At 40.9% G+C, this 14,545-nt stretch overlaps 1 protein-coding gene across 12 annotated transcripts in view; it reads right to left on the reverse strand.

The window, feature by feature from the left end:
* KCNMA1 (potassium calcium-activated channel subfamily M alpha 1) overlaps window positions 1–14,545 on the reverse strand; it is a 701,914-nt gene that overhangs the window by 8,750 nt on the left and 678,619 nt on the right. For 10 of the 12 annotated variants that reach the window (XM_036264760.1, XM_036264756.1, XM_036264758.1 and 7 more), the window contains 3 exons: window positions 5,234–5,428; window positions 2,740–2,858; window positions 763–987 (listed from right to left, as the gene is read on the reverse strand). In XM_036264760.1, the coding sequence (XP_036120653.1) occupies window positions 763–987; window positions 2,740–2,858; window positions 5,234–5,428 (539 nt within the window). Of the gene's footprint in view, window positions 1–286; window positions 988–2,739; window positions 2,859–5,233; window positions 5,429–14,545 lie in introns of those variants that run through there. The other 2 variants (XM_036264763.1, XM_036264761.1) reach the window with 1 other exon arrangement.

Consider the following 14,545-nt stretch of genomic DNA (forward strand, 5'->3'; position numbering starts at 1 on the left):
CTTTCCTACACAGTAAGGGCAGAAATGTTCATCTGAACTCCCAAAGGAAGTCAGTCTGGGACTAAAGCCCTTGGTTAGGAGCTCAGAAACCTCGGATGTTCTCTTACAACAAGCAGGTGCTTCATCATCATCTACACAAAAGGCAAAAGCTTTTCAAAAGCTTCTCCATCCTTCCACCCAGAAAATGGAAACATTGTATTGTTTTTGTTCCTTTGTGGTTGCTCGTTTAAAATAAACATGTGTGTATATATGACTGCATATATATATATATGTGTATATATATATATATATATATATGAAAGAAAAGAAGGAAATAAGAACAAAATCAAAACCCAAAGCACCCTGTTAATCCTGATAAATCAGCATGAACTTTTCTTCTACATCCACTAAATTAACTAGGTTCCCTTTCTCTGCCTAAGTGACACGGATCGCGAGCGCTCTGCTATCTGCTACCCGTTCCGGCAGCAACGAGCTATTTACGTCTGGAGCGTGCCTTTGGGTTACCTTCCCCCTAGAATCATAAATAACTTTTGGTCCTTCTGCTTAGTTGCTGTTGTGCTCAAGGGTTTTATGGTGGTGAAATAAAAATGACAACCACATGCACACTATCATACATATGCAAATATGTGTAAAAAAGGGGGGGCTACAGGGGAAATGGGGAAGTTACTGTTGGAAACACCCACTGGGGAAATGAGTGGCAGATACAGTTTCACACACGGTGGCAGTGGATACACATATCAGAGCCGCTCTTCCTGCACGTACTTCTGTTTGTCTCGGGACTCCCGGGACTTGGGCCGGTTCGGTCGGTTTGCCGTGGACGGGATGGAGTGGACGGAGGAGCTCTTCTTGCTGGAGGACTGGGACGAGTGGGAGGAATGGGAGAGGCTGGCCCGGGACTGGCCGGCGTTGTGGTCAAACTGCATTAAGCAGAAGATCAGGTCCGTCGGCACGAGCTCAAACTCGTACGGGGGGTTGGTGATGACGTACCTGGCCGGGGACAAAGAGGTCACAGAATGAGTATGACTGAGTAGAGATTTCACCTGTGTCTGAATCAAGAGGAACTGCCTGGTTCCCGGGTCTATCAGAGCATCTGGAAGGTGAATTATAGCTGGCCCAAGGCCTTAAAAATTATCTTCCAAGTTGAACTAAATCTTCCTCTGTGTAGGTGGACAGAAACCAGCCAGGAGACCCGACATCCCGAGATGCCGAATCAGTGCCGCTAACAGGAAAAGCCAACTGTGCTGCCTATGATCTGCGTGCCCCTGTCGACACAAGGTCAAGCTTATGTCTGACCCTGAGCAGCCCAAGAGCAGCCAGGAGGTCGCATGGGCTGTACTGCGTCTTCCATTCTGGAATGCTCTGACAGTCTAAGGCACACGTCATGGAATCTCTGCTTACCATAATCTGGCATCTCCTTAGTCCTTCCTCACTCTTTACCTTTTACAAATCAACTTGGCGGGGATTGTACTAGATGGAAGAACATGAAACACCTCTTGCCCATGTCAGCCCTGCTGTGACTGTGCTCCTCGACTTGATCAGACTTTCTCTGGTCCGCACCAGACAGACTTCAGAACACAAATCACTGCTTCATTGACAGCAGTGGATCTCAAAGTGTGGTCCTCAGGCCAGAGATATCCGCATCACCCAAGAACGTCTTAAAAATGCAAATTATTATTATTTTTTTACTTTTAGTTAGATTTATTATAACACCCTTTTTTCTTTTTATTTATGTGAATTGTACATTGTCTTTTAAAATTATCTTTATTGTTGAAAGTATTACTGACGTCCACCTTCTACCCCCTCATCCTTGGTCCCACCCCCACCCCAGGCCTTCACCCCACTATTGTCTCTGTCCATGGGTTATGCATACTGCAAATTCTTAAGCAACCCCACCGGAAACCTACTGAACCAGACACTCTGGGCGTGAGGTCCACCAATTTGTGTTTTAACAAGCTTTGCATGTGATTCTCATGCTCACAAAACCTTGGGAACCCACTGGCCTACAGCAATCTCTCAGCTCTGGCTACACACTGTCATCCCTGGGCAGTAAATAGTTTTATTTTCATTCCAGACAGGTTAAGTCAGACTAATGAGAGGTGTGTTTTTAAAGCACTCCCAGGGATTCTAATATGCAAGCGGGGCTGGGAAACACTCAACTCTATAGACTGTTCACCTGGGGCATAGGTACACATACTGACTTGGATCATTCTAGGATGTACTTTTAATTTGGGGCTGTTATAAATGCATATTAGAAAAATATAACTAGCACACATAAAGTGTTATTTTTTTTCTGCTAAAGGTGATAATATACAATTTTCTTAAATATATAAAGGTGGATGAGTCAGTTAAAAATATATTAAGTAAAAATATAAGCATCTAAGAGATGGCAAAGGATTCATTTATCTTAAATACCAGCAATATGAAATATCTCTATATTAGCTACCAACAGAGTTGTCCCCATAGCTGCAGTTTGGAGGAGATGCTTCTATTCAAACATTTGTAGTTAGGTGATAGAACTATCCTATAAAACTTGAATTCCTCCTACAATGTCTTTACATCTGCTATTAGCAATTAAAGAATAAAAGCTTCCCATATCCTTCACACTCGGTGTTGGATTGAACGTGAGCAGAGGGATTTGCTTGCTGAGAGCATGTTTACAGGCCTCTGCTTGTGTGGGGGTCAGGAAGGTCATTTATGTCTCTGCATTTCGGTGGGAGAACAGAGTGGAAATATACTCACCTCTTTGTGCACTGGCTGGGGGCACTGAGGTGGGCATCTCTCAGCCGGTAAATTCCAAAACAAAGCATATTATACGTTTTCAGAGCTTTGCAGAACAGATCACCATAACAACCACCATCCTGGGAGACAACAAGAGAACAGAGAGAAACATCATTTTTATTGGCTCGGAAGTAGAGGTCCAGGGGCAAATGGGCTTTACGCGAAGGTTTGTTTTGGTGTCTCCTGAGTTGGAGGGTTTGTGTCAAGGGACTGGCTGAAAGAGCCAACGTGGTTAACACCCCACACCCACTCTTGGTGATGTTTCTGGATTCAGGTAAGAATGAGTTTTCCCTTGGTTCTCTCTCTCTTTCTCTAAGGATACGGCACCTCTCCCTCACTTTGAGGGTGTAAAGCTTGAAGGTCTCAGACGACGTTCAGCTGGGGAGGAGAAACCAGCTCTGCAAAATGGTGATTATGTTTAGCCCCAGCTTGACTGCATCACTGTGATCTGACCGTGTTGTCAAAACCACTCAAGTGATAATTGAAATCACTGTGAGAAGAAAAGACCCCACCAGGTACTATGGTGACAGACTCTTTCAGGTAAGGACTGTGTGAAAAGCACAATTTACAGACCTCAGAGATGGCAAGAGTGGAAGAGAAAATGTTTCTCTGGGAGCTGGAGGTCTGCAAGTTGAATAACTGGAATTAACAGCTCTAATCAGTTCACAACCCCCTTCCAAGGGCCTGGAGCCTGATGTGGAAGGTGAAGGCAAATTCAGCCCTTGGAAATGCTGGCTTCAGCAGCCAGGTGGCTCAGGTAGGCGCTATTATTATAGGAAGGGCACTGAAGAGTGACTACTGGAAATAAAGTGACTGCATTTGTCCTTCCTGTCATTGGGATTTCTATATGGGCATCATGTCAGAGAGCACACACATAACAGAGCCAAAATTTACCATTCTATAAAGCCTCGATCCTTTAAAAATATATCAGTAAGTAGATGGTAGTTAAAAGAGCCACTAGCTATGGAAGCTCCCTTTCACAAAAGCCCAGTCTAACATAGGTCCCTACCCATAACCCAACTAAAATATGGGGCAAGTCGGTATCAGGGTTTCAGAAGAAACAGAGAAAGTGACCCTTTCCTTGAGTGGTACTATTGTTTGTGTGATAAGTTTATTAGTTCCCAAGACTTGTGGTTCCACCCCTTGAACGCACCCCCGGAGCAAGGCTGGGAATAGGGTCAAGACTGCATACTTCTGCCGAAGTCCCTGAACCAGGCTAGTGCTTGGAACCCAAAGGGAGACACTGGCCACCTCTGCGGCACAGAGGGCATGGAGGACATGACTCCAGCCCTCAGAAAGGAGAAGACCTGGGTCTGGAAGTAGAGACATTCAAGGGTCCACATGAGATGCTATTTGGCCAGCAATGGTGTTTTGAAAACCACCAGGGCCTGAGTCCTATCCAGACACAAAAACTCAGAAACCTGGGGGCCGGGCATGGACATCAGTGGTTTGCAAGAGCTCCTCACGGGCTATTCATGTGCAGTTGGGGTTCAGTAGCCCTGAGCTATGCTAAGGTTCAGTAGCAAGTGTTCCCAGACTTGACTGCATGTTGGAATCACCTGCTGTCTTCTGTCTCTTGGTAGAAGACACCCAAGGGGAGTGATGAGCCACAGGCTCTGAAGCCAGGGTTCCTGATGCAAATCCCTGGTAGTCTTCAGTCTCTCTGAGCCTCCGTTTCCTTACAGTGTCTGAAAATAGAACCTATATCTAAGGGTTGCCATGAGGGTCAAAATGAATGATTACAGCCCTGCCCAGTGGCTCAGCGGTTCGAGGGTCAGCCCATGCACCAAGGGTCACAAACTTGATTCCCAGTCAAGGGCACATACCTAGGTTGCAGGTTCGACCCCTGGCCTGGTCAGGGTGTGTGCAGGAGTCAACCAATTGATGTGTTTCTCTCACATCGATGTTTCTCTCTCTTTCTCTCTCTCACCCTCCCTCCATTCCACTCTCTCTAAAAATCAATGAAAAAAATATCCTCAAATAAGGATTAACAACAACCGGAAAAATTGACTACATGTAAAGCACAGTGCCTGATATTCAGTAAATCATAACATTACTTCCATGGTTGTTTCTTCAGAAGGTAGAAAAAACAGCCCTGGCCGGTTTGGCTCAGCGGTTGGAGTGTCGGCCTGCGGTCTGGAGAGATCCGGGTTCAGTTCCCGCTAAGGGCACGTACCTCGGTTGCAGTTTGTCCCTGGCTCTGGTTGGTCATGCGGGTGGCAGCCACTCGATGTGTTCCTTTCACATCGATGTTTCTCTCTCTCTCTGTTCCTCTCTCTCCCTCCCACTCTACCTGAACAAAAAATGGAAAAATGTCCTCGGGTGAGGATAAAAAAAAACAAAAACAAACAGAAGGTAGAAAAAACAGATGCTGAGCTTGTCACTGCCTGGCACCCAGCTCATTCGGACCAAACCGTTAGCAAACAGCAGTCTCGGGGGTCTGCGCCACACTCACCCCCAGGTCCGCAAAGGGCCCGTCCAGCAGCGCTAGCTGGGCCACGCGGCAGCGGTCCCTGTTGGCCAGCGTCTGCGGGGTGCTGTAGCCCCCTCGAAGAGCGTTCTCCTCAGCAATCAGAGCCTCGAGCTCGGGCGTGGCTCCTCCGGTCACCAGGGTCCGTATCAGGGTAAGGATATTGTCATTGAAGTACGTCTGTAGGCGACAGAGAGAGATGGGGTAAGTCCTTTAGGCACACACCCTAAAATCATGCTGAGCGGCATCCAAATTACAACTTTTCTTGGTATTTCGTTTAAAGTTTTGGCCTGTCTCTTCAAATAACTTCCTGTGGGAAGTAGGAAGACAGCAGCCTCCCATTATTCCATTATCCTCTCTCCTACTTGGTTCTACCACAAGAGCCTGCCTTTTAAAAACCAATTCAGAGGCTTTTTATTAAAGGGCTAAAGTCTGAATGGTTGGTGTGTACCATAACTGATGTTACTAGGGCTGTACACACTATGTACACGTGTAATAGAACGCAGCCTGCCCAGGCTGCTAACCGAAGCAGGGCTGCCCTGAGGCCCTGATACCCATGAGCCTAGAAGCCTCCTTCCCCAAAAGTGGCCAAACTTATGTGTGGATTGGCCCTGGCCAGGTAGCTTAGTTGGTTAGAGCATTGTCCCAACATGCAAGGTTTCAGGTTCGATCTCTGGTCGAGGCACATACAAGAAACAACCAATGAATGCATAAATGGATGGGACAACAAATCGATGTTTCTCTCTCTCAAATCAATTAAAAGCTCAAAAAAGCTGTGTTGGAAGGAGGTACCAAGGGCATCATTAAGGCCACACAAGCAATAACTTTTCACATGCTCAGATGCAGCCGAACTCAGAAGTCAATTAAATATGCCAGAGAAATGTACAATGAGGTGCCAGTCCTGCAGGGTGCACTTCAGGTTTGTTTTTACATAACCTCAGGAGTCGGAGGCAAACACGGCTTATTAGAGAAGCTTCCTCTCCGTGTACATTTGTCTAACATCTGACACATAACAGGTCTGTCAAGAGTAAAACAATGGGAGTTTTAAAAAATTAATAGGATGTCAAATAAAAGAGCTCACAAAGACATTTGTCACCCAGCCTAATTCGAGAAAACCTCAGTTAGGGGTCTGCATTCCATTATGGCATATAAGAAGAAATCAAATAGGCTAAATAAAATCCACCCGAATACTGCCTGTGACAGGAGGAGGGACAGACCTCTGGAGCAGGTCGGGAAAGACCACTGCGTTTTGACTTCAGTGGTTTCTTAGACAGTTTACCTGGCTACACATAGTGGGGACCAGGTCAGGTACAGGTAGGTTCTCGCCTGCTGGCATCGCTAGTTCTGTGTCTTGGGGAAGTGGCCTAATCATTCTGGCTTTGCTTTCCTCGTCCGTTAAAAAGCACAGTCATTAAGATCAAGTTTATATGCAAAGAATTCCATGAGGACTTCCGAGTTTAGATGAGAGCTAGTGGGGCTGAGTTCATTTTCCTCACTGAAATGTTCACAAAATACAAGTGATACAAAATCCCAAGAGTAAAGGAAAATAGGAGTGTTATTCAGAACCAGTCAGACCACAAGGAGAATGTATCCTCTATCAAGCTCAGCTGTGAGGGGCAGAGGCCGACAAAGACACAATGTTACTGGCATGTGTGTGTGTGTGTGTGTGTGTGTGTGTGTGTGTATGTAATCGTATATACCTATATCTATTATCTGACTGATAGGTAGGTAGATAGGTGGATGGATGGATGGATGGATGGATGGATGGACAAACAGATGGATGGACGGACAGATGGACAGATGTAGAGTGGTTCATGGAGGAGTCAGGCTGCGGGTTCAATGCTGACCTCACCACTAAGTAGCTAAGTGAACTTACGAAGTTATTTACCATTTTGTGCCTCATTTCATGATCCTTCGGATGTGACAGCAGGGCGGCTATGCGGACTGTGTAACTGGTACATGTGGGCACTAGGAGAGTGTGTGCAGGAAGCACTGACAGATACTGTGGCCTGACCCTGCAGACTTGGCCCTTTCATGACAGGAACAGTCAGCTCTCTCCTAACCTTCCCTTTTTAAAAATCTTTGACATTTTTTTGTGGAGGGAAAGCAAGACCATCCTTGAATCTTCACTTCTCAGTCGGCCTCCATCGAAGACCCTGTTGAGACCCAGGAGAGGCCCAGCGAGGGCGGGGGCTGCATGCTGGGGTGTGGAGGCCAGAGGTACGCGAATTGAGGTGGGCTCAGTGCACACACAAACATTTCCGAAGATTTCTGAGCTAAATCCTCCTCCCGGCTGCCAGAGTCTATCATTAGACTCTGTAGCACATTAAATGAGTGAGCGCTGAACACAAAACCTTGGCGAGCACCTTGGCACTGGGACCACCCTTCTGGAGCAGGCCTGCAGGGGGTGCAGCAGCACACATGGGGGACCACGACACACCGGGGCCTCGGGTGCGGAAACAGACCCTCCGGACTCATCGTAGAGCGGGGCAAACAAAGAGCCGAAATAGTACTTTTTAAAAGGGAACCAGTGTTTCAGCTGTCAAGGCAAAGTGTTTCTTTGACTTGAAAGGAGAGAAACAAAAACTTGTTTTGGAATTATAATAAAATTTTTTTAAATAGAAAGTGTCTATAACAAGTCAAAGATTAGATGATAAGAAAGCTTACTTCATACAACTTATCCAACATTTTATGTAAGATATTGAAATAAAAATGGATGTGGTGAGAAATAGTTAAAAGAGCCCAATACCTTTCCATGACAAACATACTCAACACACTAGGAATAGACGGGAACTTCCTCCCTCTGACAAAGGGCGCGCATGAAAAACACAAGCTAACATCAAACTTAATGTTGAAACACGCGGTGCTTTCCCCTTAAGATCAGGAACAAGAGGAAGAAACTGGCCTTCACCACTTCTATTTAACATAGTACTGGAGGTTCCAGCCAGGGCTAGAAAGAAATAAAAGGCATCCATATCAGAAGGAAAGAAAACTGTTTCTATTCCCTGAGAACATAATCTTGCGTGTACTGGGTGGGGAGAACATAGGTTTACAGCTGTATGTGAAACACAGACTTAATAAAGCTATTATAGTAATTATAACCAGCATTAGTTTTCCCACAAAAACAACTATAAACTTAATTTTGCCCCACCCCTGTATATAAATCCTAGAGAATCCACTAAAATACTATTATAGGTAATGAATGAGTTGAGCAACTTTGCAGGATACAGAATCAATATGCAAAAATCATTTGTGTATCTGTGTTCTTTCCATGAACAATACCAGAATGAAATTAAGAAAACAATCCCACTCAAAAAAGCATTACAAATAATAAAATACTTAGTAATAAGTATTACCCAAGGAGGTAGAAGATTGGTACATAGAAAACTCCAAAATATTGCTGAAAGAAATTAAATAGAATCTAAATAAATGGAAAGACATCCCACGTTCATGAACTGAAAGACAATATAATTAAGACGGCACTACTCCTCAAAACAAGATACATATTCAGTGCAAGCTCTATCAAAATCTCAAAGACAATTTTTGCAGAAATGGATAAGCTGATTCTAAAATTCATATAAAATTGTAAGTGACCACAAAGTCAAGACAATCTTGAAAGAAAAAAAAGTTGGTGGCCTCACACTTTCTAATTTTATTTTTTTATTTTTTGTTTTACTTATTTATTTATTTTTTATTAATTAATTTTTGTCACAGATGTTTCTCCTTTTCCCCCACTGATTTCCCCCTCCCCCTCCCTCCCTGCCCTTTCCCCAGTTTGTCGTCCATGTCCACTGTTCATGCGTACATGCATATAAGTTCTGTGGTTTATCTCTTCCCCACCACCCCCCTATTTAGGGGATTGTCAGTCTGTATCCCACTTCTGCGTCTCTGGGACTACCCCCTTCCTCAGACTGTTATGTTCATTATATTCCACAAATAAGTGAGATCATATGAAACTTGTCTTTCTCTGTTTGGCTTGTTTCACTTAGGATGATACTTTCCAGGTCCCTCCATGTAGTCTCGATGTGGTACTGGCATAAAGATAGACATATAGAGCATTGAAATAGACTTGAGAGTCCAGAAACAAACTCACACATATTTGGTCAACTGATTCTGAACAAAGGTGTCAAGGCTATGCTGGAGAAAGAATATAGCCTCTTAAACAAATTATGCTACAACAACTGGTGCAGAAGAACAAAGTTGGACCCCTACCTCACACCATATACACAAATTAACTTGAAATGGATGAAATACCTAAATATAAAAACTATAAACACTTAGAAAAAAACACAGGGGTAAATCTTCATCATCTTTAATTTGAAAATGGACTATTTTATATGATATCTAAAACATAAACAAAAAAAGATACATTGAACTTTATCAAAATTAAAAGTATTCTGTGCATCAAAGGCCACAATCCAGAAAGTGAAAAGAAAACCTACAGAATGAGAGAAAATATTTGAAAATCATATATCTGATAAGGGTCTAGTATCCAGAAGATATTTAAAAATCTTACAATTCATCAACAGAAAAACAAATTACCGTTTCATTTAGTTTTTTTACAAATGGACAAAAAACTTAAACATTTCTCCAAAAAAGATATAAAAATGGTCAACAAACAAATAAAAAGATGCTCAACATCACTAGTCATCAATAAAATGCAAATCAAAAACATGAGATACCATTTCACACCCATTAGAATGGTTATAATAAAAAAGACAGGTAACAGTAAGAGTTGGTGAGGGTGTGAGAAACTGGAATGCTAATGCACTGCTGGTGGGAATATGAAATGATGCTGCTATTTTGGAAACAGGTTGGAAGTTCCTCCTATAGTTAAACACAGACTTACCATATAACCCACCAATCTCACTCTTCTGCACATACCGAAGAGAAATGAAAACATATGTCCATGTGAAACTTGTACGTAGATGCTTATAACAGCATCATTCATAACAGCAAAAAAGTGAAAATTATCTAAATGTCCATCAATTAGTGAAGGTATAAACAAAACATGTTATGTCCATGCATGAATATTATTTGGACATAAAAGGGAATGAAGACCCTGGTTGGTTTGGCTCAGAAGTTAGAGTGTCGGCCCGTGGGTTGATTCCGGTCAAGGGCATGTACCTGGGTTGCAGATTTGATCCCAGGGCCTAACTCTGGTTGGGGTCATGTGGGAGGTAGCCAATCAATGTATCTCTCTCACATTGATATTTCTATCTCTCTCTCTCTCCTTCCTTCCCTTCCACTCTCTCTAAAAATCAATGGAAAAATATCCTAAGGTGAGAATTAACAAATAAACAAACAAAAGGAATAAAGTACAGATACTTGCTCCAACGATGAACCTTGAAAAGATTATGCTAAGTTAAAAAAGTCAGTCGCAAAAGAATACATATTATTTGATTCCATTTATATGAAATGTCTGGATGAGGCAAATCTACAGAGGTAGAGAGTAGATTAATGGCTGCTTAGGGTTAGGTAGGGGGGCAGAGGGATAGTGGGGAATAGCTAAAGGGTATGGATTTCTTTTTAAGGCAAAGAAAATGTTCTAAAATTCACTGTAGTGATGGTTGTACATACCTGTGATTATACTAAAAGCCACTGAATTGTACATTTAAGTATATAAATTGTCTGATGTTAATTATATTTCAATAAAGATGTTAAAAATAGTCAAAAGGTAACTAAACTTGTAATGGCCAGATATTTATCTGTTAGGAAGCAGTAATTAATGATACTGTATTAGACACTGAAAATTTTGTTAAGTGGGTAGATCTCGTGTTAAATATCCTTATCAGAATGAAGAAAAAGAAGCAGTAAGTTGTAGAACTGAAAATCATACACACAACACACACAACACACATACACACAACACACACACACACACAATCAGTCATATGGAAGTAAAACTAAAGGTCACCTAAGCCCCATAGAGAAATGTGTCGAGATTTTTTTCTTGTTCTTTTTTTAAACAAGACTGCTGGTAGCTATTGAGAAAAGAAAACAGGTTATATCGACAGATAGTAAGTGCTCACAAGTTAAAGTTGTGAGCAAAGTCTAAGCAGGTGACAATGAGCGAGCAAGCGAGGAAACAGTGGGCGCGGAATGAATGAGGGTGAGAACACAGTGGCTCACGAGCCAGGCGCGGCCGGCAGTAAGACCTGTGATGTACTAGGTACATATTTGAGTTCAAGTTATTAAATGAAGGAAAAAGCAACCTACTGCAGTAAGTGCAAGATCAGGTTAGCCAGAGTCTTCTCTAGAAAACTGAAGATCAATGTCAGCTGAGTTTGAAAGGATACATGTATATAAAAAATTAGCCAGGAAGCTAAATTATTAATCATTTGTGAAAGCAATAGAAATATTTTTGGATCTCTAAGTACTTAAGCATTTATTGATTTACTTCATTCAAAAAAATACTCAGAAGCAAATATCAGCCCCCTGGTGAAATATATTGAAACTTGAAATTTAAAACCAAAACACTGTTGTATATCTTATTACAAAACTGAATGCAAATGTCAAAAGTAATTTTTTAAAAAAATGTGACAAAATTATCTATTAATACAGTAGTATTACATTGTTTTTTAAAGTCATAAAAAAGAGGTAGGATAGAGGAGAATGGACATCAAGGCGTGTAAATTCCCTGATCTTATTTGTAAAAGAAGGAATCAAAAGCTACTAAAGGGTTTTTAGGTAGTAACACTTAAAAAATATAGTTTCGATTATATTTATAGAATGTCTGGTAACACTAGAGTAAAAAATAGAATGGACAGTTTACACATCACTAAAGAAAATAAACATACAAAATAAAGTTTATATATCCAAAGATAGATAATAGAAGACAATTAATTACAGATGTCTATACAAAGCACAATGCGAAATTATAGCATTATATGTTCTATAATAAACATAAATGAACTAAATGATTTGATAATATGGCAAAGATTCTAGGATTTGTTCAAAAAACAAAATCAAAATCAAACTGTTATCTTCAGAGACAAATAGGAAAAAGAACAACAAAAACAGATATAGAAAAATATATTTCAAGGAAGAATTGTATTTATGTTTCTATTGATTTTTTAGAGAGATAGAAACATTAACATGAGAGATACACCAATCGGCTGCCTCCGGCATGTGCCCTGACTGGGAATCGAACCGGAACCTCTCAGTCCATGGAACAACGCTCAATCCACTAAACCACACTGGCTGGGCTACTTTATATATTTTCTACTGTGGAAATATAAATATATATATTTTTTTAATTTCTGAAAAAGAAAGTATATGGAATTCACACAACTCAACAGCAAAAAAAACAAACAAAACTATTTTAAAATGTGCAAAGGAACTGAATAAACATTTTAACACAAAAGATATTCAAATGGCCAACAGGTACTGGGGAAAGTGCTCAGCATCATTAATCATTAGGAAAATGCAAATCACAATGAAATACCACCTCATACCTTTTAGTGATTGTTGTTAAAATGTTACGAAATAACAAGTGTTGGTGAGAATGTGGAGAAAAGGAGAGCTTTGCACACTGTTGGTGGCAATGTAGGCTGGTACAGCCACTAGGAAAACAGTATGGCATGCCTCAAAAAACTACCAGCAGAATTATATATGAGCCTGAAATTCCACTTATGTATATATATCACAAGGAAACAAAATCACAATCTTGAAGTTATCTTCTGCACCCTCAGGTTCTCTGCAGCATTAGTAACAATAGCCAAGACATGGAAACAACCTAGGTATCCATCCACACATAAATGGATAAAGAGAATGTGGTATATATACAGACATGAATCTTGAGAGCATTATGCTAAGTGAAAAAAGTCAGAGAACTACAAATACTATAAAATCTCACTTATATTTGAATCTAAAAAAATTTAAATATGTTTTTATTGGAATTTTTGAGAGAGAGAGGAAGGGAGAGATAGAAACATCAATGAGAAACATTGATCAGCTGCCTCCTGCACGCCCCCTACTGGGGACTGAGCCTGCAACCTGGGCATACGCCTTGAGGGGAAATCCAGCTGGGACCTCTTGGTCCATGGGCCAATATTCAGTCCACTGAGCCACACTGGCCAGGCTGAATCTAAAAAAATTTGATCTCACAGAAACAGACAACGGATTGGTGGTTGCAGAGTGGGAAGTGAGAAGTCAGGAAAATGGGCGAAGGTGGTCAAAAGATACAAACTTCCAGCTATAAGATGAGTAAGTTCTGGGGATGTAATAATGTACAGTATGGTAACTATAGTTAATAATACTGTACTATACATTTGAAAGTTTCTAAGAGAGTTAATTTTTTAAGTTCCCACCCATCAAAAAATTGTAATTATGTGAGATGAAGGATCTTATCGTAGTAATTAGTCATTTTGCAATATATACATATATAAAATGATTACATTGTATACCGTAAACTTACATGAAGTTTTAAGTCCATTACATCTCAATAAAACTTGGGATGGGGAGGAAAGTAAATGTTATAAATAGTTAGGGGCAAAAAATGTAGCCGCAACCTGGTGAAAATATAGCTGAATATGTAACTGATTTCAGGGTACCTAACAGTGCTCTTGTTCAGCAAGCACTTTTTAAGAATAAAAACGATTGATGAATTGACAAAAGAAAACACACACACATGATTACACACAAATCAAAATTCAATATACTTCAAAACTGTCATAAACACTATTAAAGAGCCTCTGATAAGGGCACTGATAAGCAGCGTGTTATAAGAAGGTGCTTACACACCAGTGGCAATAGTGTGACCTGGGACAATTGTTTCTGGGAGATGCTCTGACCATAGGTATCAAGAGCTTGAAAAATGTTAAAAACTCAGTATGTTTACCTCAAGATAATAAGCTGCTCCTTCTTCAAAGATTTATGTACAATCATGTTTATCACAGGGTTAATTACTGTTACAACAAAACATTAACAAGTGAGATACCCCACAAAGTTAACAGTTAAATAGTCTAGAACATCTGTATGTTGCTGTCTCATACCCAATGGAGGCTTTGCAAATCTTGATACTCAAGAATATGACATGATAAAATGCTCTTGATAAAACACTAACTGTGAAAATAAATTTAAAAAGATATAAAACTGGATGATTTCATATCTGTCTACTCATCTGGAAGGAAATATACCAAAATACTAACCATGCTTATCTTTGGGTGTTGGGAATATAGTTCATTTAAATGTTCTTCTTTATATATTTCTCTGCTTTCCAAAGTTTCCATACTGAGTATGAATAACTTTTCTAATAAAAATATGGTCAATGATGTTTAAACAAAGAACACTGTA

Source organism: Molossus molossus, unplaced genomic scaffold (assembly GCF_014108415.1).
Source record: "Molossus molossus isolate mMolMol1 unplaced genomic scaffold, mMolMol1.p scaffold_m16_p_17, whole genome shotgun sequence".
In the NCBI taxonomy this organism is placed as follows: Eukaryota; Metazoa; Chordata; class Mammalia; order Chiroptera; family Molossidae; genus Molossus; species Molossus molossus.